Source organism: Phaenicophaeus curvirostris, chromosome Z (genome assembly GCF_032191515.1).
Source record: "Phaenicophaeus curvirostris isolate KB17595 chromosome Z, BPBGC_Pcur_1.0, whole genome shotgun sequence".
NCBI lineage: Eukaryota > Metazoa > Chordata > Aves > Cuculiformes > Cuculidae > Phaenicophaeus > Phaenicophaeus curvirostris.
The window spans coordinates 55,462,898-55,490,719 of NC_091431.1; the positions used below are offsets into that span (position 1 = coordinate 55,462,898).

A 27,822-nucleotide genomic window follows, 5' to 3' on the forward strand; every position below is an offset into this window, starting at 1 on the left:
GAGTGTTTACTGATTGTGAGGGGGCTTGGATTGAAAGTTTGTGTTCAGGAGAATTCCTCGCAATTCCTTAGGTTTGGTGTAGGAGTAACACTAGTAGTTACTCCTCACCTAAGAATCTGAGCCCTGAAAACTGAGCTGTTTTTCGTTGTTGTTGTTAAATTAATTAAAAGGCAGTGTTCCCTTTGTGAGTATTAACTGATCTGTTTTGCTGCAGCTGGTTCGTATGTTTAATTATCTTGTAATATAAATCTGTCTTGTATCAAGAGATGATATGCAGACAATATCCAGACATGAATAATCTGAAAGAATAAATACTCTCTTAGACTTGCAAGAATTTATCAATATGCTTAATTGTGAAAGGGTGGTTTGTAAATGGCGAGATGGAAAGTGCACCTGCCTTAATGGTTAAATTAAACTATTAAGAGTAAGTTTCTTTGTTGCATAGAATCATAGAATAGTTTGGGTTGAAAGGGACCTTAAAGTTCATCTAGTTCCAACCACCCTGCCATGGACAGGGACATGTTATACTAGATCAGGCTGCTCGAAGTCCCATCCAGCCTGGCCTCCAGGGATGGGGCAGCCACAACCTCCCTGTGCCAGTGCCTAACCACCCTCGTAGTGAAGTTCTTCCTTATGTCAAGCCTAAATCTCCCCCTCTCCAGTTTATAACCATTCCCACTTGCCCTATTACTACAAGCCTTTGTAAGAAATCCCTCCCCAGCTTTCTTGTAGGTCCCTTTCAGGTACTGGAAGGTCACTATAAGATCTCCTCAGAGCCTTCTCTTCTTCAGGCTGAACAACCCCAACTCCCGTAGCCTGTCCTTGTATGGGAGATGCTCCAGCCCTCTGATCATTTGTAGCCCTCCTCTGGACCCATTCCATCAGTTCCATATCCTTATGTTGAGGATTCCAGAACTGGACACAATGCTCCAGATGTGGTCTCACAAGAGAGGAACAGAGGGGCAGAATCACTTTCCTCGACCTGCTGGCCACGCTTCTTTTGATGCAGCCCAGGACACGGTTGGCCTTCTGGGCTGTGAGCACACCTTGCCAGCTCATGTTGAGCTCCTCATGGACCAGCACCCCCAAGTCCTTCTCTGCACGGCAGCTCTCAATCACATCATACTCCATTCCGCACTGAAAACGGGTATCGCCCCTATCCAGGTGTAGGACCTTGCACTTGGCCCTGTTGAACCTCCCGAGGTTCTCACAGGCCCGTTTCTCCAGCCTGTCCAGGTCCCTCTCGTTCCAATTGTCTTGTAAGATGTAGTTGTGTCAGGTCAAGAAATAACCTGAAGGAAGTCTCCAGACACGGCTGGATACCCTAAAAAATAAACATTCTTTGAGGATTTACACGGTTCTGTGTCTAAAACTAGTACACATTTCCACTGGTTTTGTATAACCCCCCCACCCCCGCCGCCCTGGGTCCATGAGGGACGTAGAGAGGCGTGGGGAAATGGGGGGTGGGCACAGGGACCGCCGCAGCACACATCGCCGGGCAGTGGGCGGGGTTTCGTCCTTTCCAACCAATCGAGAACGGCGCCTGCCCACCACGTGATGCAGCCGCCAGCCAATAGGCGGAGGCCGCTCCGCCCCCGGGCCCGGATTCAAACGGGCGGCGGCGCGCGCGGGTGCTGCTTTCCCTGGAGGCGGCGAGAGGCCCCCGCGGCGTCCATGGAGGTCGGGCTCGTGGGCCCCGGGCCCTACCGCGCCACGCGGCTGGTGAGTGGCGGCCCCAACCTTCCCTCCTTTGCCCGCGGCCCTGCGGACCCTCCCGGGTACCGGTGCGGCCTGCTGGGCCTCCGCCAGACCGGCCGCCTCCCCCCCAGTGCCCCCCTAATCCCACTGGGAGCCGCGGCATCCCCCTCCCAGCCCACGCTGTCCGGGCCCTGGAGCTCCTCGAGCTGAGCTCTGCGCCCCGCGGGACTGAGTCCAGCCTATTGTCACGGCAAAAGCTTAAAGATGAACAACATCCTCCTCCTCCCGCGCCAAATCAATGCAAAAAGCCTTCCCCAATGGGGTGGTTAGAGCTATATCCGTAGCACCATTGATACTGCGGGGATCTAGATCTTTCGGCTTCCTAGATCTGGTGTTTGTTCTCGCCTCTCCGCTATGAGGGTGACAAGGCGGTGGAACAGGTTGCCCAGGGAAGTTGTGGATGCCCCATCCCTTGCGGTGTTGAAGGTCAGGTTCATAGAATCATAGAGTAGTTTGGGTTGGAAGGGGCCTTAGAAATCATTTAGTTCAACCCCCCCTGCCATAGGCAGATTGGATGGGACTTTAAGCAGCCTGGTCTGGTGGGTGGTGTCCCTGCTTATCGCGGAGGGGCTGGAACTAGATGATCTTGTAAGGTCCCTTCCAACCCAAACCATCCCATGATTCTCAACTTCTTAAACCATAGTTATAGTTGTTAGTGGTTTGTAAATGCAGATGGTAAATGAAAAAAGCATGTAGTTCTGCATTCAGATCTCGTTGAGTTCTTTGTACAATTGATAGCCTTCTGGAAGTGCAGCTTATGCAATGATTTGCTTTGTTCCTCTTTCCTAGTGGAACGAGATAATAGAACTTTTTCGTGCTGGGATGCCTTTACGGAAGCATCGGTGTCGCTTCAAAAGCTACGAGCGTTGCTTCAAAGCCTCGGAGGCAGTGGACTGTTTACATGAGCTGCTTGGCTCAAATCAAAACTTTGGCCCAGAAGTGACTCGCAATCAAACAGTTAAGCTGCTTAAAAAATTCCTGAAAAATCATGTTATCGAAGATATTAAAGGAAGATGGGGCAAAGAAGACTTTCAAGATGACGGCCATTTATATAGGTAAACCTGTAAAAAATGCTGAAACATTTTGGGTTTTGAAGCAAGGATTAACAGCTTCTGTCCTATTAGTCTTGCAAACATTTTTTGTAGAATGCCTTTGAGAATGTGTTAATGTGTTTTCCCTCCCTTTTCCTTTAAATACTTAATTTTCTTTATTGATAGGCAACTGTAATGATTTAATATTTGACTTGTTTTCCTTTTATTCTTGCTTCTTTTAGAATATTCTCAAAGGGCACTTCTAGTCTATTACATTCCATGAATACTAACCAAAGCTTTTGCAGCTTTTACAAGGTAGCAGGTTCTGTCTGCTGTTGGTAGACATCAGATTTGTAAGTGCTAGAAGAATGCATATCAAGAAGACATTGATGGAGGTGAAGCTACCATGAGCATTCAACTCCAGGTGTCCTCCCTCCTGCTTAATCTGCTAACTATTTAGGATGCTATTTCCACTCCTGAGAGAAGAAAAGAGGAAGTAAAGGCCTGAATGTTAGCAATACATGGTATTGCCTTTTTCTATACCCCTTAGGTTGTAGATTGAAATTGCATTAAAAGTGACAAACCCTTATTTGCTTATCCTCAAGGACGCTTGCTTACTTCTCCCTGCTTGGCCTTTCAGCTGGTGGCTTGTTAACAGAAGAAAAGAAGTTTTTTTAATGAAAGCTTGGCTTTACTGGGAAGGGTTCTTTGACCTCTTGTGACCTTGATTAAGGTTTGGGTGTCTGCAAGTTGTGGGTTCTGAATTTGTACCATTTTGTAGTCTCCTGTTCAGTGAAAATGAACATTACCTTGAGTATGGGTCTGTAGCTTGTATTGTGGTAAGTAGTTTTTTTAAGAAATAGGAGCTATCTTCACGCAGAACAGGTCAGCAATGTTGCTATGTTTCTACTTGTTATATGTATTATTATGTGCTTAAAGAAACTGTTTATTTTTTTGTAGTGATTTCTTAATATTATCTTTGGAAAAAAGTATATGGTACTGAATTTCCACTTGATGTGGATGAAGTTGAGTTTTCAGGTAGATCTGTTATTTTAACTAGTTTGTGGAATGTGCTCAAGATTTTTTGCTGTCTAGTCTGTATGCCTCTGTGGCAAGCTCACATTGTTCATTACTTTCCTGATTTTTATTTGTTAAATTGGAAGACTTTAAAAATAAGAAGTTTGGATGTAAATCTTTTACATCAAGCTCGGTCAAGATACTTTCTTACAAAAGAACTGTGGTTTATGTTAAGCTTATTCCAATGCAGTTGAGTTCATTTGCAATCAGATGGGATCAGATTTGTATTTTAATTCCAACAACAAACCAGCACCAATTCAGTTTGTTGTTCGTGATACTGCATGACATCTTCCAGTAAAGCTGGTAGCTGGTTTTAGGACTGCCTTCTGGAAGAAATAGCACTGAATGCTACAGCTTCGCTGCCAAATAAGTTATATTTTCAAACTAATTTCAATCAATGTTAATAGAAGAATTTCTAAACATCTTGGGAGTAAAAAAATAAATGAATATTTTCTCCAGACTTAACTCCATAAAGAGAAATTCCAGGCTTGTATCTGAAGATACTTTGTGAAACTCACCCAATCAAGTCTGTTGCTAAGTATATGAAGCTAATATGTCTCTGCAGTATGTGAGCTGAAAATGACTGAAGACTGTGAAAGTGTGCTGAGGAAACATCATGTATGCTTGTTCTGTTCTTTAGTTCCGTAGCCGCTGCTTATGGTTGGTATAGAAGGGCAAGATACCGGCATAGTTTACCTAGTTATTGACTAGTTCAGGTTGGAAAACATGGATAGATGCGGAAGACATGAATAGCTGCAGAGGATCTTAGGTCTTTGACTTCTCTTTGGAGAAGTTTAAAAGTAAAGGAGTGGTGTGGAATGAGCTTTTTACTAGTGAGAAAAGCTTGTATAGCACATGGTGGTAGGTGTATTACTGGTTTGGAATGTGCCCTGTCTGTTCTTCCTAGGACAGCGTTACCTGCACACTTTTTTTTCACTGGTGCCGTAGATGTTAACTAGTTTGTCTCCCCTCTTTCTGAGCACTGACTTTGCCAAAAGAATAAATGGGGCGTTTGGTAACTGCTGGTATTATGCTGTATCTCTTTGGCTTGGGTTTGTTGTGTTTGTGTGGTAGTGGTTTTTATTTTTGTTTTCTATTGGCATCATGATGCATTCCAATTATTTTGTTCTCTTTCTGCTTTGTATATTCAGCCAGTATTTTCCTGACCTGCAGGCTGTGGAAGCTGGGTGAAATTTCTGTTCTTCATCTTCTGTGCTCTGCCTAATGATCTGCTATTGGACGAGAGAGCTCTTTTATTATGGCTGTCCTAATGATGTTCTTTCTCCACCTCCCATTCAAAAGATAACTAATTTACCAATTAAACTGTTCTTTTACTAATACTGCAAACCATTTATGGATCTTGAATTGGAGCCAGATTTTTTCCTGCTGGGCTTGCGGTGTAAATAAACTATGCATGTTACTTTCAATTTTGGTGTTTAGCTTTAAGAATTACACATGCTTTTTCCTATTTATTGAGCTAAACTTCCACTTTCCAGTCTGCCTTTATGAATGTATTTAATGTATTGGTAGCTCCCTCTGGTGGACTTTCCTAATGTTACGTTGTAAGTACATTTCTCATCTTGTTGATTGGGTTAGCAGGACAAGTTGCTTCTAATTCCACTGACAGTGCTGGCTTTTGAAACTGTGACATACTTTATAGCTTTTCTATAAATGCCTGTGTTAATTTACTGTGACTGTATACTGTAGTGTACTGTTGTGTAATTCATTAACTTCATGTGCAAGTGTAGTTGTCTACTCTTGTTCATTCCATAGAGTATGCAAAAGAGATGTTGCCAAATGTTGATTTGGCTGAATATTAGGCAAGTATTAAACGTGAAGGTGAGAATTACTGTGGCTTCTAAAGACGGCAGGCTATCTACGTGTTCTGACTTACTGGGTCAGTGTAGTCTACAGTAATACGTGAGAAGTTACTGTTTTGGAAGCTGTCAGGGTTTGTTTTTTTTCCTAATCTAAGTGATTGTATTAAAAGCAAAAGGATGGGTACTTTTGCATTGCTAGCAGACTTCTGGTAATTAACCTGTGGTACTTATTATATCATTGATATCAATGTTAGTTGACCCTGTCCTCTATTCGTTGTCCTAAACACAAATGGGTATCTTCATTTCCTTCTTGTATAAACTCCTAAAACTAGAGTTGCTGTCTAGATTAGCATGTTTTAGAGGTATGTCATCGTTGGAATGTTCCTCAGTTACTATGTTTAGTTAACAGTATTGTTGTTCATCCTGTGTAAAATCAGGGGCTTTTCATTGTTCATCCCAAAACTGGGCTCTATCTAGATCTTGCTGTAACGCTACATGAAAAATGGGGATTGCAACTCCTTTTTTTTCTGCTTGTAAGAACTCATTCATTTACTAGCTGGTTGAAAAATCAAGGCAGCAAATGACATAAAGTGAAAAATTGTGAAGAGCTGGAAGAGAAACAGACAGGACTGTTGAGGGTACTGTAAGGAAAAAATGGGGAAGGGCTCATTATCTGGGAGTGCAGTGATAGGACAAGGGGTAACAGTTTTAGGCTGAAAGAGGGTAGATTTAGATTAGATATTAGGAAGAAATTTTTTACTGTGAAGCACTGGAACAGGATGCCCAGTGAAACTGTGGTAACTCCATCCCTGGAGGTGTTCAAGGGCAGGCTGGATGAGACTTTGAGCAACCTGACTGAGTGGAAGGTGTTCCTGCCCATGGCAGGGGTGTAGGAAGTGGATGATCTCTAAGGTGCTTTCCAACTCAAACCATTGTGTGATTCTTTGAAAGGAAAAAAAAGGCTGCGGATGTTTTAACATTAAACCATTTAGTAATGAATAGCTGGAAAATAGTTGAGAACACTCAACAGCTGAACATCTGCAGTATAATCTGTGTTACTTTTAAAAGGTAGAATAAGCTTTGCAGGATTAATGCACGGTGTTTATTACTTTTCCTCAGAGTTTTTCTGAAGGAAGTCATATCTCCCAGTGTTGCAGATGTTCTGTTAAAGAGCATTGTGTAATATGTTAGCTAGGCTCAGTGTGCATGATCAAAACCATAATGTGTTTAGCCTGTGTAGTAAAACACTATTGGCCCAACAAAACTGCACTATAAAATTAATTTAAAACTAATTAAATGTTGCAACTGCCTTGAGAGGATGGGGTGAAATTTTAGAGAAAACTTGAGGATTTCTTGAGCACAGCAGTCTTTCTGGTAGCCTATAAATGCCTGCTATCTTGTGATGTACAAGCTTGTTGCATGGTCACATACATAACCGCCTCTTACGTTCTGATTAAAAGAGTGACTGAGGCCGAAACAATTTCTTGAAGCATCAGGAATCTCAGCATCTAAAATGTAGGAGTGCAAGTAAAAAAGATCTGATCTAGGCCAATCTGATGTTTTGTTAGTGAACTGACTTCTTTCTGATATGCTGCTATTAAATTCGTTTGTGTATACTCTGACCTAGGTTTGGCAGCAATTTAATTCTGGTCAGGCTGGAGATGTGTCTGAGCTGAACGTGGTCTAAGATAGTTGGGTTACTTTTCCTTGTTTTCTGCAAGTGGTAGCTTAGGGTTTATTTCTGGTAACTTCTTCAAAGCACTTCTTGAAATGCCTTAAAATTGAATGAATTCCTGCATAACCAGTTGGAAAAAGACTCAGAAAAGAACTGCGGGATGTGATATTCACATTGAAAGCATGTAAACACAGAAGAACATGGTAATGTAGACAAAACTTTTTCTGGATGCTTGCATGCCTACTAATTAAATCCAAGCATTCATCATGGCTTAGTTATGTAGCTTTGCTTTAGGAGATGCATGCTAGCAGTGCACTTGACATGGCAAAAATCTACTTATAGCTTTTTTAATTAGGATCAGCGTCTAGTGAAGGCCTGAGTCTGTTGTGTATGCTCAAGCAGCTAGTGCTATTTGAGAGGCACAGGCATGTCCTCCAGGTCCCTTCCACAGAGCTGTTCACTCTATCCCCTGCCTGTGCTCCAGTAGTGGATAGGTACGGTTGGACTCGATGATCTCAAAGGTCTTTTCCAACTAAATGATTCTGTAGTTCTGTGGTATCAGACGTTTACCCAAGGCTCAGCTATGTCATGGCAGTACAAAGGACGTGAACTGTTCCTTAGCAGCAGATGGAAGCCAAACAAGGCATGCCGGGATGTTTTGTGTCAGTCAGCACTAGTTTTCAGGCAACTAAGTCACAGTGTGAATGTCCAAGACATTTATTATGTTTTCGCATGTGAAGGCCTGTTACAGCTTTACATTGGTTGGTATGGAACAGAATGGAGTTTAGTGGCATTAAAGCATTTTTTAATTGTAGATTTCCTCCTTCATCACCCCTGAAGCCTTATCCAAAGAAACGTTCATGTGGAAAGGAAGTAATTAAATTTCCAGACTGGAATGAACCGAAGGCCGGTACTTCCCAAGAGCACATTCCAGTGAAGTCAGTCACAACGGTAAGATATCCAGTTTTCATTTCCCCAGATGCAAGCATATTTGGAAAGCAAGACTTAACTAATGATCTCTTTTTATGGCACAACATACTTGGTTATAGATTTAAGTGCAAAATGCTTTTATTTTAAACTTATGTGAAGTAAATTTGTTCTTATTGATTTGCTGGGGATATTGGCTTTGAGGGTCCTTCTGCTACGGATTGTGATATCCTGAGCATCCCAATTTCAGCATGGATCTGTCTTCTGGTATGTTAGCATTCAAATTTGCTCAAATTCCAATACAGCATTTATTATACCACAAAAGAAAACTGTCACAAAGTAAGTGGCTTTACTGTCACTTGCATGGTAACTCTTACTCAGACACCTCCTGTAGCAGGGTACACACCATATTACTCCCTTCCTAGTTGCTATGGGGTTGTTAGTGATTCCATTTCATTTTTTATGAGGCATATGTTGTAAGAAGTCTGCCTTGTTACCCTTTGTGAGCTTGGACAGTTATATTACTCTTTTCTCACCTGGATTGATCCAGCCTTTGTGAAGTTGTTAAAAATGTTGGTTTTATTAGTAAACTAAAATTGTACCAACTTTTGCCACCTGGATGTGTTAAAGCCCAGGCTTCTAGAGTTAGGTGTGTTCTAAACCCTCCCTCCACCTTGTGTTTTCTGTGAGCGTACTCATATTTTGCGAACTATTGGGACTTGTTTGATAATTTTGGCCTTTTCCTCAATGCTTATCAGTGCACGACACTAGCGTTGGATTTCTTGGTGACCAATAACCCCTTTGGAAAAGTAGCTCCTACCCTTTTGCTGGACAATAAGAGGTCCTGAATGAGACGTTATTCCATATTTGTAATCTAGTTACCTGTGTGCAGACTGAGTGCACCTTTCATGTACAACAGGCTTCTGAAGTGGAAAAAGCATAGTACTTGGAACTTCAACAGTATATAGAAGATGAAGAAAGACAAGATAGTGCCAAAACCAAGTAAAGATAAAGTATTTTAGGAACTAGGCAATTATTTGCTGTTCTTAACATGATGTTGCCTCCAACTGTCTACTCTGAATTTTCATACAAGCATCATGGCCTGATAAAAGTCAGCAAAAGACTTGCTATATGCATTTGATTCAGATGGAATGGCATACAGTCTGGTATAGCTCAATCTTTCATTAGCAGTCTTGATTAATACAGTGGACCATAAGATGAAGTAACTGTGGCAAAAGAATAAGCTGCTTTCTACTGAATCCTTTATAGAAAGGTGTATCTTCCACTGCAATGTTGGAAAGCGGTGGCACCTTAAATTGCCTCAGCATCAGAGTATTTATTGGCTGTGTGGATTGATATGCATAGGTTTGTGTAGTGATATATTGATGTGGAAGACCAGATAGTCATTTCAGAAGGTACCATTTGTTCCAAACTAGCTCTAGACTAGTGTCATGGCATGAGATGATTAGTGTTTTGAGTAAATGTATTCCTGGAGTGCATTTTGTGATTTGGTTGTGATCGCAAGGAATACTGTTAATCTTTGTAAGGATTGCCTTGTGATGTGAATCAAACAATTGTGTGTGAATGATTAAGAGTTTTGCCTTGCAGTACACTGCTGACACAAACTGCATTTTGTCTCCCCATCAACAAGTTGATGATAATCTTCCAAGTTTGGATGTGAAGGTCAAGTGAAGGAAAACGGTCTCACTTTCTGCTCTACTCTCTTCTATTATAATGGTGGACTAGATCTGATGTGTGTTTTCTGCTGTAGCTATCTATTTCTACTTCCTTCATATGAAAAGGACCTCAGGGTCTTGGTGGGTGGGCAACAGACTCAACATGAGTGAACAGCAGCAGCAGAGGTAGCCAATAGAATGCTGGGATTCATCAAGAAGGCTATCACAAGCAGAGATAAAGAAGTCATTACCCCACTTTACTCAGCACTTGTCAGGCTGCACCTGGAATACTGTGTCCAGTTTGCCCAATCACAAAAAAAGCTGCAGACAGACTGGAGAGGGTCCAGAGAAGAAGGGCCACTAGGATGATCAGAGGATTAGGAAACCTACCATAGGAAGTAAGGCTGAGGGAGCTGCGTTTGTTAGCTGTGAGAGGAGAAGGCTTAGGGGGACCTTATTATGATGTACCAGTACATAAAGGATGTCTATCAAAAGGATAGAGACTCTGCTTTTATAAGGATTCATATTGAAAAGACAAGGGGTAATGGGTATAAGTTGCTCCTGGGGGAGATTCCTATTGAATTCCACAAGAAATTTTTTCACCGTGAGAACAGATAAACATTGGAATAATCTTCTCAGGGAAGGAATCTTCTTCACTGGACGCTTTCAAAGCTCAGCTTAGCAGGGTTCTGGGCCATCTCATTTAAACTACTTATCACCTAGAAGGCTGGAGCAGATGATCCTTGAAGTCCTTTCCAACCTGTCATTCTGTGAGTCTATGTACAGAACCTGCTAATGAACTTAATGATTAGTTATAATCAATATGTGCTGAACAAGAATGAATATCAGCCTTTGATATCTCATCTAATAATTCTCCAATAATTTTTCCATAACCCAATGTTCAATCTTAGAGTGGTAGTAGAAAAACAAATGAGTTGAACTGATTTTAATCATGAGGGTAGTCTGAACACAGGACTAGAGACCGTTGACCCCTGAGCTGTAATGGCTGTTCTGGCACACAGCTTTTCAGCTTTGGACAGGTTACATAACTGAGAAAAGATGCTGCACATCTGTGAAACTTAAGCACTCAACTTGCATCCTGGAGGCTTTGCTAGAATTTTGGAATGTTTAAAATACTTGTAGAAGGGAATATGCTGTACTATAAACATATTACACTGTTAAATTCTTGAAAAGTCACTAGTTAATGAGGAATGTTTTTTCTGATTTCAGAACTCCGAGATGTGGTACAAGCGTCACAGTATAGCTATAGGGGAAGTACCAGCATGCAAACTTGTGTTCTGCAGAGAGCTAACACAAACAAATATAGAAGAGATATGGAAATCCATGACTATGTCACAGTGAGTATACTTGCGAGTCATTTGCTGTTAGAGTAAGGATATGTAGTAGATAATAGTCCTGTCTGTCTCTGGTAATGCGTGTGATTTCTCGCCTTTCATCACTGCAATCAAAGCCATAGTGGTTAGACTAACTATACTATATGATTTGCCTAATGGATTCAGCAAATAAACTTTGCAAAGAAACTTTAGTGTGCTAAACATCTTTTAACTTTTTGCTGTTGTGTTATACAAGTCCTTTTATCCTGTGGGCTTTGTCTTATTAAATCACTTTTTTCCTCAGTCTTTTTTCTTGTTGCTATGAAACAGAAGCATTTCTGCAGAAGTGCAATGCCACAAAACCTTTAAATGACAAATAGAATACTTTTTATGAGGTAAGACATGGAGTAGCTGGTTGAGTTCAGAAGGCTTTGAGATTCAGATATTCTCTGTTACCAAAAGGAATATCTTCTGCAAAGTTAAGAGCATTGCTTTAGACTATTTATGCAGGAGAAAAATAACATACATTGACTATTTTTACAACAGAGTTGAAGCCTTACTAATGATTGCTTTCATCTAAACCTAGTCTGTTATATAGTAAACTGTAATAAACTTGGTGCAGAGGTGGGCAGTTCTGATGCTGATGTGACTTGCAATGGAGCAGTCTAGTATGGTACACAGCAAGGTTAGCTCTACAAAGGAAACCTCAGGAGAGTGGAGAGACCCACTAGAAGCCTGCAGCTCTTGTGAGAGTAGCTGATGAGAGTTGGGTTGCGATCAAGAGCAACAGTGGCCAAGTGCCCCTCCACGGGTTCACAAAAGACAGGTCTTGCCAAAGTAACCTGATCGCCTTCTATGACAAAGTGACTCGGCTGCTGGATGAGGGAAAGGCAGTAGATGTGGTCTTCCTGGACTTCAGTAAAGCCTTTGACACAGTTTCTCACAGCATCCTGCTTCGGAAATTTGTCAGCCTCTGGCCTGGACAGGCACACAGTCTCCTGGGTGGAAAACTGGTTGGATGGCCGGGCCCAGAGAGTGGTGGGAAATGGTGTGAAATCCAGCTGGAGGCCAGTGACAAGTGGGGTTCCCCAGGGCTCACTGCTGGGTCCAGCCCTGTTCAATGTCTTTATCAATGACCTGGATGAAGGCATTGAGTGCACCCTTAGCAAGTTTGCAGACGACACTAAGCTGGGTGGAAGTGTCTATCTGCTGGAGGGTCAGGAGGCTCTGCAAAGGGATCTGAACAGGCTGGACCCCTGGGCTGAGTCCAATGGCATGAGGTGTAACAAGGGTCCTGCACTTGGGGCACAACAACCCTATGCAGTGCTACAGACTAGGAGAAGGCTGGCTAGAAATCTGCCTGGAGGAGAAGCCGACTGAATATGAGCCAGCAGTGTGTCCAGGTGGCCAAGAAGGCCAATGGCATCTTGGCTTGTATTCAGAAATGGCATGACCAGCAGGTCCAGGGAGGTTATTCTCCCTCTGTACTTGGCACTGGTGAGACCGCTCCTTGAATCCTGTGTTCAGTTCTGGGCCCCTCACCATAAGAAGGATGTTGAGGCTCTGGAGCGAGTCCAGAGAGGAGCAATGAATCTGGTGAAGGGGCTGGAGAGCAGGCCTTATGAGGAGCGGCTGAGAGAGCTGGGGTTGTTTAGCCTGGAGAAGAGGAGGCTGAGGGGAGACCTCATTGCTGTCTACAACTACCTGAAAGGAGGTTGTAGAGAGGAGGGTGCTGGCCTCTCTCCCAAGTGTCAAGGGGACAGGACAAGAGGGAATGGCCTCAAGCTCTGCCGGGGGAGGTTTAGGCTGGACATTAGGAAAAAATTTTTCACAGAAAGGGTCATTGGGCACTGGAACAGGCTGCCCAGGGAGGTGGTTGATTCACCTTCCCTGGAGGTGTTTAAGGCATGGGTGGACGAGGTGCTAAGGGGCATGGTTTAGTGTTTGATAGGAATGGTTGGACTCGATGATCCAGTGGGTCTCTTCCAACCTGGTTATTCTATGATTCTGTGAAAAGAACCCCATCTGGAACACTGCTGACCTGAAGTACTGTGAATGGGGTGGTCAAACAGGGTATGGCATGGCAGGTTTTGTGGAAGAGCACACAGAGTGCTATAGCTCTGCCAGCTCAGCCTGGGAGTAATGGTATTCACCCAGCATAAAGCCATGTCATTGTTCAACTTTGCACCCACCACAACTGATGCAGCTTCCTAGACAGGATTCTGATGGGATGTGCACAGTGTGAAGAGTAAGCATGAGGACTTAGAAGCTTTGACACAATCCAGGAGCTGTAACATTAACATAAGCAAAACGGGGTGGCATGAGTCCTGTGACTGGGGTGCTGTGAAAGGTGGCTGTTGGCTCTTCAGGAGTGTTAGGCAGGGCAGGCAAGGTGTGGGGGTGGCACCATATGTCAGGGAGACATTGACTGTTTGTTGCTTGCAGTTGGCAATGACGTGTTTGAGAGCCTCTGGGTAGGGATGAAGGTGAAAGAAAATATGTATGTTGTGAGAGTACTATACCATCAAGCCAGGACAATTGCATTGAGGAATTGTTCTACAATGGCTTAAGGTAGCTGTCTTAGTCACAATGACCGCCAAGTAGTTGAGTATCGAATAGTTTGCAGCAGGATAAAAACTGCTATAGCGAAGCATCGACCCTGGATATTGAGAAAGCAGACTTTATGCTGCTCAAGGAGCTAGCTAGTAGGGTCCCCATGGAATCTGCTTTTGAATTTATGGGGGTCCATATGCGCTGATTACTTTTCAAGAGCCGTCTCTTAAAAGCTGAGAAGCAGACAATTCCACAGTGTTGGAAGTCAAGCAAGAAGGGCAGAAGGCTGACTTGGCCAAGTGGAGATCTTCTAGAACTTAGGTAAAAAACGAAAATCTACATACATTGAGCAGCTGACACAGGAGATGCTCTTCACCATTGCCGTGAGAAAATTTGTGTAACTGAAGGTTAGCTCGAGTTAACTAGCACTATGAAGGACCACAAAAAGGGCTTTTTAAAAATACATTATTAGCAAAAGAATTTGAGTTAACATTAGTCCATTTCTTGACAAATCCTTCACTTCACGAATAGGGATATAGACAAGGTGGAGATGTTTAATGCCTTCTTTGCCTCTGCCTTCAATGTCAATGATGGACACTGGGACTCCTGGAGCCTTGTGTTGTAAGACTGTGATTGGGTGGATGACAAACTCCCTCCTGGTCCTAAACTATTTCAAGACTTGCTGCTCCAGCTGGATATGCATAAATCTCTGGTCCCCATGAAATTCATCCCAGGGTACTGAAAAGGCTAGTCAATGTCACTCTGGGACCTCTCTTGATTATTTTTCAACAGTTTTGGGAATCTGGAGAAGTCCCAGTAGACTGGAAGCTGGCAAATCATAGAATAGTAAGGTTTGGAAGGGACCTTAAAGTTCATCTAATTCCACTCCCGCCCCCGCCATGGGCAGGGACATCCCACTAGATCTTATTGTCCAAATTTTCAAGAAGGGTAAGAAGGCAGACCCTGGTTTTACCAGAAGTAAAGATAAAACGTGTCTGTCTCACTTCAGTGCGTGGTAAAAATAGGGGAAACTTTATTCTGGGATTTATTGAAAAACCACTTGGGAGACAACATATTGGTTGTAGCCAATGTGGGGCTTTGGTTGATGACAAGTTGATTGAATCAACAGTGTTCCCTGGTAGACAAGAGGTGCAGCTGTGTCCTGGAGTGCATGAAGTAGTGTAGCTGGCTGGTCAAGGGAGGTGATTGTCTCACTCTGTCGCATGGGTACAGCCCCATCTTGGACTGTGTTGTGGGTGCCTCAGTGTAAGAAGGGCATCAAGCTATTAAAGTGTGTCCCAGGGAGGGCAACCAAGACAGTGGGTCTCAAGGGCAAGGTTTAGGAGGAGCAGCTGAGGTCACTTGGTTTGCTCAGCTTGGAGAAGAGAAGGCTGAGGGGTGCCCTCATTGCAGCCTACAGCTTCCTCAAGAGGGGCAGCACAGGATGAGGTACTGATCTCCTCTCTGGTGACCAGCAATAGGACATGAGGAAATGGAATGAAATGATGTTAGGGGCAGTTCAGATCGGGCGTTATGAAAGGATTCTTCACTGAGGGGGTGATTGGTCACTGGAACAGGCTCCCCAGGGAAGTGGTCATGGCACTAAGCCTGTCGGAGTTTAGGGAGTGTCTTGGTAGTGATCTTGGTCATGTAGTTTTGTTGTAGGAGGTCCTGCAAGGAACAGAGAGTTTAAATCAATGATCTTTATGGGTCCTTTCCACCTTGAGATATTCTATGAAATTGACAAGTCCATCTTTTTCAGAATTGTTTATCACTACCTTTGCCATTTTTAGGTTAGGTGATGAATGAACTGTGTTTATGTATTTTTACAGATTACAAAAGGTCTTGGGTTTGGATTCTCTGGATGAAGTGCTAGACACAAAACTTGTGAATTCAAAGCATATATTCCAAAACGTGTACAATGTCAATAAGCAAGGCATTGTCACTTTAGAGGACAAATCCAGTGAGTATTTTAGAAGTTTCCATTTAACTATTTTATATTATAGTTTACTACTATAAAAAAAAACAAACAGTTCTTATGTGTACTGTCATGTGGCACCTTTATAGTTCTATGTTCCCATCTATATTACATTTTTTTTACAAAGTATGCCATTCTTGTCCTCTTGACATGTCAAGAGGATGAATTACTATTTATTCCATTTTTACCATCTTGAAAATTCTTCCTTAATTAGGGTTGAAAGATGAAGGTCAAAGAGCAGCAACTTTTCATTTATAAAGATAAGGATATTATTTACTTCAAGCTGACTTTGTCAGCCCAGCCCTTCAACTCGCTGAAGCAGAGCGTTTACATGAAGGAAATGGGTACCGAAAACTGGAAAAGAATCAAAATGTACACCGAGAGATGCTTAAAATTTCTCAGTTTTGAGCTTTCAGTCTGTGTTTGGAAAGTAATACCAAGTTTAAGACTGCTCTATACATCAGAGAAAAAGTAAAGTATCTTTGCTGCTGTGATACCTTACTTTATTACTGCCACTATGTTTTCCACAAGTTTGTAGAGAAGTTAAATATGATATTTGAGCCTGGTTTTGTTTGTGAATGAAGCCACCTCCAGTGTGTTTCCCTGTTTGTTTGGAGCACCTCAAGAAATCAACTTCCTCCTTGCAGGAATGATGGAATGACTCCGAGTGCTTTTCATAATCTTCAATGCAAAGTAAACGCTTCACTGTAATTATTAGTGAATGATTTTTGCAGGGCAGGCTAAGGATTTACAATAGGGTCCATTGTGCTGATTGATTGAGTCATAAGAGCAGTTGGCAGAACTGCGTGATATTAAGCACTTGGAAATTCTCAGTATGTAATTCAAGCCAGATCCTACATTAAGGTATAGTCTGCCTTTGCAGTTACTATATTGGAGGGACTGCTTAAAGAACTTTCAGCTTCACTTTTTTTTAGGTTGACATTTTTCTCAGTTATTTTCTTTTTAATTTCTGTGTTTCTCCCCTGTGCAGAGGAACTGCCTTACTGGATATTATCAGCAATGAAGTGTCTAGCAAATTGTAAGTAAATTCAGGATGAACTTGCATTAGATGTTGCATTTTTCATTGACTGAAATAGAAAATAGTTATCTGGTTGGGTAGCTGCAAATCAATTTTCTCTTTTTTTTTTTTTTTTTATTTGTAGGGCCTAGCTGTTCAGATTTGAAGCAGCCTACCTACTCAGGATTTGAAAGAGATGTCTTCACAACTATAGTGGACTACTTTGGTCAGATGAAAGAACCTCTACTCACATTTCATTTTTATGATATTTTTGTTTGTGTTTTAGGTAGGTAGTTTTGTATGTGATGAAAAATTTATTCTTTTGAATTAAGTTACTGGAATTAATTTACCGTACTCAAATAGTACCACAGCTCATTTTTTTTTAGGGCCTGTCTTCTCCATTCTACATGGACAACAGATTAATAATAAAATTTATTTCACATCACAAGGCAGTTCTATTGTATCTTTTCGATCATGTAAGTTCAAAAGTCTTCCACTGCTTGCCTTTATAATTTTTAAAGGCCTCTGTTCATTGCTTAGAACTGGCACACCTAACAGATGGATTTTAACAGGTTTTTCTTCTTTTACAAATGCCTAAGTGTCTTAAACTCACATAAGCTTTTAGAAGTTGCTTGACTGAAGTCTAGATTAAAAGCATTAGGGCTGTGAGCACTGTTTTTAACCATGGCAATGTGATACCTGAAGGAAGTTAAAATCCTTCATTGCTTAGTATGGACATTAGGTAATCTAGTACTCTAAAGAAACAATAGTTACTAACTATAACTTTTTAAGGGTTCACACTGTATGAAATTCATCTATCCTGTATTTATATTTGGCCCGTTGGAAATGTGAAACTATTTGATTACATTTTGTGGTTGTATTTCAGGAAAGAACAACTAAGTTGAAAAGCAAGCGTGCTTTGTGGCATGCCACTTTTCTGAGGTTCTTTAAGTGGGAACAACATTTATTTTAATAAGCTATTGAGATGAAAAAGGAATGCAGAATAACACTTATTTGTTAATCCACAGTCTTGCTTCAAACTGAATATTGTTCCTTTTCTGATGTCTTTCTTAGACAACAGATTCTTGATAATATTTTCAAAAAATCTTCCTTTCCTTTTATATTCCGTTTGCTTTTTCACTGTATTTCACATCTGCTGGGTTTTAATTTTTTTTGCAATATTTCACAGATATAAAAATGAGAAAGGATTCAGGGCAATGTTTTCATGAAAATGAAAGAAAAGTGTTTCATGTTTCACAAGGACAAAAATAATTTTGTGGTCTCCTTCATGAAAATATGAAGTGTTAATATGGAATCCTTCATAACTAACAAAAATAGATTTACAAAAATCATGGGAATACAGGCTTTCCTTCTCCATACTTATACAAGTTAGTTTAAATTACTGGTAGTACATGTTTGGAAATATCACCTTTCTCTAGAAGTCTAGTCTAAACAACCTCCTCCAGACACCTAACATATATTTGCATGGTTAAAAAGCTGCATTTGGCCCTAGTGGGATGACTTGGGATATCTGAGTTTAGGCACCCTCATTAACTGGGGAATAGAGTTGGTCCAGGTGATCCCCAGGAGTTTTATCCACTTTTTTTTTTTATAATTCAAGACTAAGCTGCCTACCTAGCCAGAGGTGTGAGTTTAAGAAGATAATTTAGCATACCTGTGATGAAGCCTAACTTCCCTGCTGGCATACAAAACTATAGAACCAATAGTAAGAAAATAAGCAAGTAATTATAAGGCAGACATGCCTAATTTGTAGCTTTGGTAGCAGGATCTTTTCTACCTACTCATAGTCTCTTCTGTGCTTCTTTGGGGCAGGAGGAAGGAATATTTTTTGGTAGTCAGCTGAAAGAGGAAGGGGAAAACTTTGGATTCTGCTCAACATAACAATGAGGCTAATGTACAGACCATTACAAAACTGTAGATAAACGTAGAAGATAACGCATACTCCATAGAAGACTATTTTGTAATAAATGTCATTGCTAGTACTGAATGCTTCCTGTGAAGCTGTTAATTGCTTAGCAAGTTGTGCATTTATAAAATATGGAAAAGCAGACCCATGTCTGAAGTTGCATTTTTTTAATTAGAGTATGGCTTGCTAAAATTGGTAATAACTCCTGATCTTATAAACTAAGATTTCAGTCTTTGAGTCTTTGACTTTTCATATTTCTACCCTCAGGGAATTGCAACACTTCTACATTGATCATAGGGCTTCTTTCTTCCTTCAGTGGATAAGCTTTCTGTTTAGTGGAAGACTTGAGGAAATATCAAAGAAAATGTTATCCAATTATAATTTTTAGTCATTTGAGGCAGCCATGATATAACTTGTACTGCTTTAAAAGCTCCGTCTTAAAACCTGAGCAATACTTGCAGAAATTAAGTGGCTTGTGTAACCTTATCAAGATTCCTCACTTCTGCTTTCTAATGAAGACTGTCTAGAGCACTTCTCTTTCAGGAGGTCAGCTGAAATTAATTTTCAGAATAGCTAAAAAGATGAATGTCAATGATCATCAGATATTTTCCAAACTTGGTAACACTAAAGTCTCTTTGCGCAGTTTAATGATTCTTTATGTACAAGTCTCATTAAGATTATTATTTCTCAGAGCCTCTTCGAAGTGTACGCACTACTGTGCTTGTGAAATCTTCCTTTTAAATTAGAAAAAGCTTTTCTTTGAAAATGAAATTAACTACAGTTCTTTACCACTCTTTTCTTGTAATAGTCTGGTTTTGCTGCCCTACTTGCTACTGCACACTTCTCTTCTAATAACCAATATCTTCCACTTTTTGCATAATGTGGAATTGAGTAGTGTGGTGGATGAGGGGACAGCAGTGGATGCTGTTTATGTTGACCGTAGTAAAGCTTACAACAGTGCCTCCTATCACATCCTTATGGACAGAGAAAGTACAGGCCAGATAAATGGGTAGCAAGATGCACCAGAAATTGGCTCAATTGCTGTGCTTGGAGGGTTGTGATCAGTGGCAGCAAGTTTACCATTAGTAGTAAACACTTTAACGACCTTGGTGGTGGGACACTGTCCTGAACAAGTGCGCAGATAATACAAAATGGGGAAGAGTTTTAATGCAGCAGAGGGTTGTACTGCTATGCAGAGGGACATTGACAGGCTGGAAAAATGGGCAAACAGAAATCTCGTAATATTTAACAAAGGAGATTGCGAAATCTTCCCATGGGGAGGAATAAGATCATACACCACTGCATGCTGGGGGTTGCTGACTTGAAAGCAGCTTTTCTGAGAAGGACTTGGCAGTTCTGGTGGGCGCTAATGCTGCCTTGAACCAGCAGTGTGTCCTTGTGGCAGCATCCTTAGCTGGATTAAGAGCATTTTGCAGCAGGTTGAAAGTGACCTTTATTTTGCACTAGTCAGAAGGGCCACAAAAATTTAGGGCTTGGAGCATCTGTCGTGGGAGGAAAGGATGGGAACAGGGTCTATTCAGTCTGAACAGGAGAAGGCTCAGGGAGGATCTTGAAAAGGTGTATAAAAGACTGATGTGGGAGGAGTAAAGAAGAGGCAGCCGGACTTTTATCAGCTACTAATTTATTGTGCCTGTCCAGTCTTCATCTATCTCTTTTCCAGGCTCACATTCTGTGTTTTCTCAAGAGTTTATAAGTAGAACTAGTCATAGATTTAACCTCTATAGGTGCAGAAGGCACGTTGGGATTGTCATAAGCTGTCACTGATGTATAAAGACATGCTTTGTTTAGATTCTGATTGTTCCCCTAAGGAATTTTTTATGTGGTTGCTACATCTGTGCATACGTGTCAGCTGTATTTAGAGCTGAGGGTTATAGAAAAACAAAGGATGAACAAAACCTTGTAGTTTTTCATGTCTGCTAATATCTAGAGTTGGTGGTTATAGTTAAAATCTCCCAAAGCATAAGAAGGAAATCTTGTAAATAGTTACAAGTGCCTAGTTATCGTAGTCCAGTTCTAGGGATATTTTGCTAGATTCTTTGGGGACTGGAGTGCTGAGGCAGTCTTGAATGAGTAGGAAAGGAATCTGGGGAAGAGAGATTTAGAAATATTGTGTTAAATGTTATGGAAAGATTTAACTGAGAAACATTGCACGATCTTGTAAAAACCAGGTCTGCTGCAAAACCACAGCAAAGCCATAGAAGCTCTTCAGATATCTTGCCTTCTGCTGCCACCAGAAAACAGGAAAAGACTACAGCTGTTGGTGAGGATGATGGCAAGAATTAGCTTTAACAAGGATTTGCCACCTCTTTCTGAATCAGTGAAGACCAGAACCTTGGTACGTATTATGTAAGGCAAAACATCTAGACAAGGCTTTTGGAGTAGTGCAGATAAAAGATTCTTGCTGGAGAGTGCATACAAAATCCAATTTGCTTTTTTGAAAAACAAGTTGTCTCTTGCAGCTATGTGGAAAGCTACTCTGAATTTGAATAAATTACAATTTCTTGAGAGCAAATGAAAAATTTGCTTAGAATTTGGAGTTTTCCTTATCAAAATTAAATCACTACTGAATACACTACTGAGTAGAAAAAAACCCAGTAATGAGATCTTTAGTGTTCTTTATCAGTGCAGACAGTGTGAGAGAAATGTCTCTCACATAATTAGGAATATGTAGCTGAATGTTTTGATTTACCTGTGTTCAGCCATGTAAAAACAAATCCTCTCAGTTTGTCAGTACTTGTTGTTTTTTTCCTCACTTAACTGCAGAAATCTCTGACAATAATTTAAATCAGATTTTGACAAAGCCCTAGGTTTTTCTAATGTTCTTTCCGTAGGATTACTTGTAGAGCTATCACTGTTTGCAACAGCAAGTTATTAGAAAACTATTAGGCATATCTTACTAATTCTGAATGTCTGAATGTTTATTTTGGTTAATTTTCAAGTCTTTGTCAGTACAGGCGACAGAAAAATCAGCTGTACAGCCATGCCATAAAAATCCCATAGTAGCATGCATGAATCTAAGTTTTTTCCACAGCAATTAAGTTTTTAATTAACTATGAATAGTACTTGATTAAAATAATTAATGTTTTGACCACTAAGTTTATAATTTAATTAACTAAATTGTCTGGATAAAATAATTCTGCTATGATCTACAAGTCATTTTTAGAAGTGAATCCTTTACAGTCCAAGTTTTTTGTACTGTTTTAATTCAGCAGTGTAATCTATGGTGCATGATAGGAAACTGATTACCTTTTATGCTTTTAATGTTGGGAGTGACTGGTACACAGACAGAAAACTCTTGAAACTGAATGGTTGAATATGAGACTGTATGAAGTGAGCTGGTCCTCATACTTGATTTGATTTCAAAATAATGATATTAAGCTTTTCCTCTGGTGCTTAACTTCTGTTAAATCCTTGTGCTTATTTTTAAAATCTCTGAAGTATTTGTGACCTGCTTAACTGGAAAAAAAACATGTGAAGTTACTATTTGACAAAGTTTTGAGAATAAAATGGGGTTCAGCTATTCTAAGTCTAGTATTATCTTGTACCTATGAGGCAAGAGCTATCTTCAGTCCACTCAGATAATGTCACTGTACACTATATTCTTTTTTTCATACTGAAGTATTGAAAGTATGGTAAATATTATGTTCTTAATCTTTAAATACAATCTAGTTCCCCACCCTCTGCCCCAAATGGAAAACATACAATAATCTGGTTTTTGTTTTTTTTCCCTCAGGTGGTTCAAGCATTTTCTCGTTGTATTCTCTGCTCAAAGGATGAAATGGACTTGGATGAACTGCTTGCTGCTAAACTAGTGTCTTTTCTCATGGACAATTATCAAGAGATCTTAAGTGTTCCTTCCTCCTTAAAATCTTTTATAGAAGAACATGTTATACATCTCCAGAGAGTTCAGGTAGGTATCTAGTGAAAGAAGCCTCATGTTTCTGTGCTTAAAGATCAAACTTATGCTTCCTGTTCCAAATATCAACAGTTCCTAAAGACTTTAAGATATTAGCGTATGAAGAGGTAATTAATTCATGTTCAACCATAACTATGTATTTAAACGAAAGTAAGCAGATCTTAAATGGCTTAGAGACAAGAGCTCAATGTGTATTCCTGTTGGTCTGAATTGTGGAATGGTTTAGGTTGACAGGTGTCTTTAAAGGCCATATAGTCCAGCTCCCCTTGCAATGAACAGGGACGTCAACTATCAGGTTGCTCAGAGCTCTGTCCAGCCTGATCTTGAATGCTTCCAGGGATGAGGCATCTACCAGTTCTCTGGGCAAACTCTTCCATTGTTTCACCACCCTCATTGTAAGAAATTTCTTCCTTTACATCTAGTTTAAACCTACCCTCTTTCAGTTTATAACCGCTACTCTTGTTAAAAGTCTGTCCCCATCATCTTATAAGCTCCTTTTAAGTACTGTAAAACGGCAATGAAGTCACCCCAAAGCCTCCTCTTCTCCAGACTGAACAGCCTCAAGTCTTTCAGCCTTTCCTTATAGGAAAGCCTTGTGGCTCTCCTGGGACTCACTCCAACAGCTCCATGTCTTTCCTGTGCTGAGGGCTCCAGACCTGCATGCAGTACTCCAGGTAGGTTCTCACTGGAGTGGAATAGAGAAGAATCACCTCCTTCACCCTGCTGGCCATGCTTCTTTTGAAGCAATCTGGGATATGGTTGGCTTTCTGTGCTGTAAGTGCATGTTACCAGTTCACATCCAGCTTTCTATCCCCAAGTCATTCTTGTTATGGCTGCTCTCAGTCCCTTAATCCCCCCAGCCTGTATTGATACTTGATGTTGTTCCAACCTAGGTGCAGGACCTTGCACTTGGCCTTGTTGAACCTGCTGAGCTTCACACAGGCCCACTTCTTGAGCTTGTACAGGTCCCTCTGGATGGCATCCTCCCATCCTTCTTGTGCGTCAACTGCACCAGTTAGCTTAGTGTGATCTGTAAATTTACTGAAGGTGTTCTTGATCCCACTGCCTATGTAACTGAAGATCTTAAGCGGTACTGTTAAACACTATGGACCACTGAGGGGCACCACTCATGACTGATCACCGTTTGGACACTGCTGTTGACCACTACCTTCTGGATGTGGACATCCAACCAATTCCTTTTCCACCGAACAGTCCATCCATCAAATTCATCTCTCCAGTTTAGAGAGAAGGATGCTGTGGGGGACCATGTCAAAGGCCTTAAAGAAGTCCAAATATGTGACATACATCGCTTTTCCGTTGTCCACTGATGTTGTCACTTGATCACCCGAGGCTGTTATGTTGGTCAGGCAGGACTTGCCCTTGGCAAAGCCAGGCTGCCTGTCTAATTGCCTCCCTCTCTTCCATGTACCTTGGCATAGCTTTTATGAGGGTTATTCCACAAGCTAATCATCCTATCCCATCCTGTCAGGTCACATAGACTTATGTATGCTCAGGTTCCTCAGGTGGTCATGAACCTGAATGCTTCTTACAGTGCTTTGCTCCCCTAGCATCTGGCTTGCAGTCCATCCTCTTGAGAGGTGTGGGAAGAGATTTGGAGTGAAGACTGAGGCAAAAAGTTGAGTACCTCAACCTTCCCTTCATCTGTTGTTATCAATTTGCCAGTTGTCTTCATCAGGGGGTACGCTTCAGTTCACTGGCCTTTTCTGGCTAACATACCTGTAGAAGTCCTTATTCTTTCTGTCCCTTGCCAAGTTCAGCTACAGCTGTGCCTTGGCTTTTCTGACTTCATACCTATACAATTGGCCAATGCTATCTTCTGCATCAAATGGGCAAACTAGGTTTGTGATACTGAGGAAAACTGAATGGGGAAGTGTTTCCACTGACATCCTGAATTTCTTTCAGAGCCATCCTTACCTGCTCAGCTTTCTAATAACTTTTTGTAGAATCATAGAATCACTAGGTTGGAAAGGACCCACTGGATCATTGAGTCCAACCATTCCTATCAAACACTAAACCCATGCCCCTTAGCACCTCATCCACCTGTGCCTTAAACACCTCCAGGGAAGGTGACTCAACCACCTCCCTGGGCAGCCTGTTCCAGTGCCCAATGACCCTTCCTGTGAAAAATTTTCTCCTGATGTCAAGCCTAAACCTCCCCTGGCGGAGCTTGAGGCCATTCCCTCTTGTCCTGTCTCCTGTCACTTGGGAGAAGAGGCCAGCACCCTCCTCTCCACAACCTCCTTTCAGGTAGTTGGAGAGAGCAATGAGGTCTCCCCTCAGCCTCCTCTTCTCCAGGCTAAACAACCCCAGCTCTCTCAGCCGCTCCTCATAAGGCCTGTTCTTCAGCCCCTTCACCAGCTTTGTTGCTCTTCTCTGGAGTTGCTCCAGAGCCTCAACATCCTTCTTGTGGTGAGGGGCCCAGAACTGAACAGAGTATTCAAGGAGCGGTCTCACCAGTGCCGAGTACAGAGGGAGAATAACCTCCCTGGACCTGCTGGTCACGCCGTTTCTGATCCAAGCCAAGATGCCATTGGCCTTCTTGGCCACCTGGACACACTGCTGGCTCATGTTCAGTCACTGTCAACCAACACCCCCAGGTCTTTCTCCTCCAGGCAGCTTTCTAGACAGACTTCTCCTAGTCTGTAGCACTGCACAGGGTTGTTGTGCCCCAATTGCAGGACCCGGCATTTGGCCTTGTTAAACCTCATGCCATTGGACTCAGCCCAGGGGTCCAGCCTGTTCAGATCCCTTTTGAGCTCCATCAGATCCACACTTCTACTCAGCTTGGTGTCATCCAGAAACTTGCTAAGGGTGCACTGAATGTCAGATGTGACCCTTTTTCATCTTAGACTTATGGCCCCTCACCAGCTTGAGGGTGGCCTTGGTTACTTTAGGAAGAAGTACAAGCAATGGCCTTTCTGCATACCAGTGTGCTGTGTTATCACTTCTAGAGAGAAATACTGTCTAAAAAACATACAGCTAACTCAGAAAATGAAGTTACTTAGACAAGACTTTGTTGAAGTTAGAAAACTGATTCTATTCTAGCTCATACCAGAACACATTTTTTCACTTAGTAGAACTCACTCAGTGCAGGAGAGGGGTGGTAAAATTTAGGGTCTTTATTCCATACCTTCTTTAACCTGATGACTTCAGGTGGTCAGTTTGATTAAGCCAGGTTTTGCAAATTTGTTGCAGAAAACAGTTGCTTTTTTTTTTTTAACTCTTTCTTCAGATAAAATATGCTGGAGCTGATACTGATGCCACTTTTCTTCCTCCATCATTCTGTCATCAAATCAGTACAGATGAATTTGAACACCAAAGGGCAACTGGCTCTCAAGAACCACTGGCAGCTTTATTGGAAGAAATTGCAATGAATAAAGAAATATCTGTGAAAGATAAGAAGAAGAAGCTCAAGCAAGTAAGTAAAAATTTCTCCACAATCTTCACCTTTTCATTTAAAAGTCTTAGACCTGTAGTTCTCTAAAGAAATACTGAGATTTAAAGTAGTATGTACTCTTGAGGATTTCAGACTTTTAATCATTAAAAATAGGTATACTGTGATGAATCAAGCCATATTAGAAAATAACAATGGATTTCTATGTAGAGATATAGAAAGCCCATTAGAGAAATCATCGGTTTTGTGCTCCAGAGATGGAGGTTGCACTTTAGTACTTTTTTATACTGCATGTTTGAGTGAATTCTTCCTTTAAATTGGTGTATTTTTCTAGTTTCAGAAATCTTACCCCGAAGTGTATAAGATACGATTTCCTACCCCTGAAACTGAAGCAGTGCTGTTTCCAGAAAAAACTAAGCAGAAACCACCACTACTGATGTGGGCATTAAAAAAGCCTTTTCAACCATTTCACAGAACCAGAAGCTTCCGGATGTAAATAGTTTGAAGTGTATCAGCAAATGGAGTCAGAGCATATTGTCAATGGATCTTATACAAAAGGAGCCTGAACAGTGCGTAGTTATTAAAAAAAAAAAAACAAACACAGCCTACTGGGGATATTGCTGAGATGGTAGAAAAGGTTAAAAGAGGAGGAAAGTATTGAGGTAGTAGAAATGTGAACCATTAGCAGTATTTTTGTAAATCATTATTTTTTTATGTCTGTAAAAAAAAAAAAAAGCAATGAACTCAAGGTGATTAATCTACGTGGGGATAAAGCATGCTTGCTGACCATCATTTCAAGGTCTAAATGTATTTGTGTGTAATGTATTGTGTGTAATTGTTGTTAACTAGTCAAAAGCATTTTTTTCCCTTAAACTGGATCTCTAGTTTAAAGTAGACTGTTTGTTCACATATACCCTGAGTAGTTAATTTGCTGTACATGTTTGAAGTATGAGACACTGGATTTTGTTTTGCTGTTGTATACATTAGTGTTCTTGATATGTAAGATTTATTTTGGCAGACAGTAAAATCTCATTCTTCTGATTGATATGATTTATTACAGCTTGTGTCAACTCCTGCTGAAATTCCACTAGCTTCTGTGAATTCTTTCTTTTAATCAACTCAGTCTTTTAAGTCTTTCCCCATATGTGCCTACTAAATATTGCTGTACAAAACTGGATGCTTGACAAAACGAACACTTTATCAGGAAAACTTCAAGCCTTGCATTTTCTCTGGAAATGGAATTCAATATTGAAGTGATACCGAAGCACACAAGGCTTTAATTTATTTTTTTTTTGCATGATGAAATCTATTCTACCTATAGCTTCACTGTATGTAGACCATATTTGATTCTGACAGCACTTTTGAGCTATTACAGCATTATTTTTTTCTGATGTCTACTTACAGATGTGATTTCATGTTATTCATTAGAGATTTAAAGAGCAGCATTTCATACTGTAATGAATGTTGGAGTAGTCTGTGCAGGATGCAAAACAGCTGACATATCAACTAATTTCTCTGACATTTTACTACGCAACATAGTGCCTATCCTGCAACGCAGCATTGATGGTATTTTCACTTTGCTGACCTCCTAAACATCAATAGGCTTTAAGATGTACATTACAAGGTTCTTAGTTTAATAGACTGGACTATATCTTTGGCAAAGTCATTTGAAAGGTATGTGTTTCCATTATTGTTC

The 27,822-nt window shown here is 41.0% G+C and overlaps 1 protein-coding gene across 1 annotated transcript; it reads left to right on the top strand.

Moving 5' to 3' along the window:
• The first annotated feature begins 1,624 nt into the window (after window positions 1–1,624).
• On the top strand, window positions 1,625–27,307 carry DEPDC1B (DEP domain containing 1B). Its single transcript, XM_069880185.1, has 11 exons — window positions 1,625–1,722; window positions 2,548–2,813; window positions 8,177–8,312; window positions 11,195–11,322; window positions 15,684–15,814; window positions 16,821–16,868; window positions 16,993–17,133; window positions 20,964–21,130; window positions 22,529–22,705; window positions 25,965–26,150; window positions 26,461–27,307. Exons 1-11 carry the CDS (start codon window positions 1,675–1,677, stop codon window positions 26,620–26,622), a joined length of 1,590 nt encoding a protein of 529 aa, XP_069736286.1. The 5' UTR covers window positions 1,625–1,674; the 3' UTR covers window positions 26,623–27,307.
• Window positions 27,308–27,822: the final 515 nt, after the last annotated feature.

Bases quoted from the DNA above. Each gene is read 5' to 3' on its own strand.
- DEPDC1B (XM_069880185.1), top strand. From the start codon at position 1,675: ATGGAGGTCGGGCTCGTGGGCCCCGGGCCCTACCGCGCCACGCGGCTG. The intron at 2,814-8,176 runs GTAAACCTGTAA...TTTTAATTGTAG, and splicing joins GATGACGGCCATTTATATAG to ATTTCCTCCTTCATCACCCC. The intron at 17,134-20,963 runs GTAGGTAGTTTT...TGTAAAAACCAG, and splicing joins TATTTTTGTTTGTGTTTTAG to GTCTGCTGCAAAACCACAGC.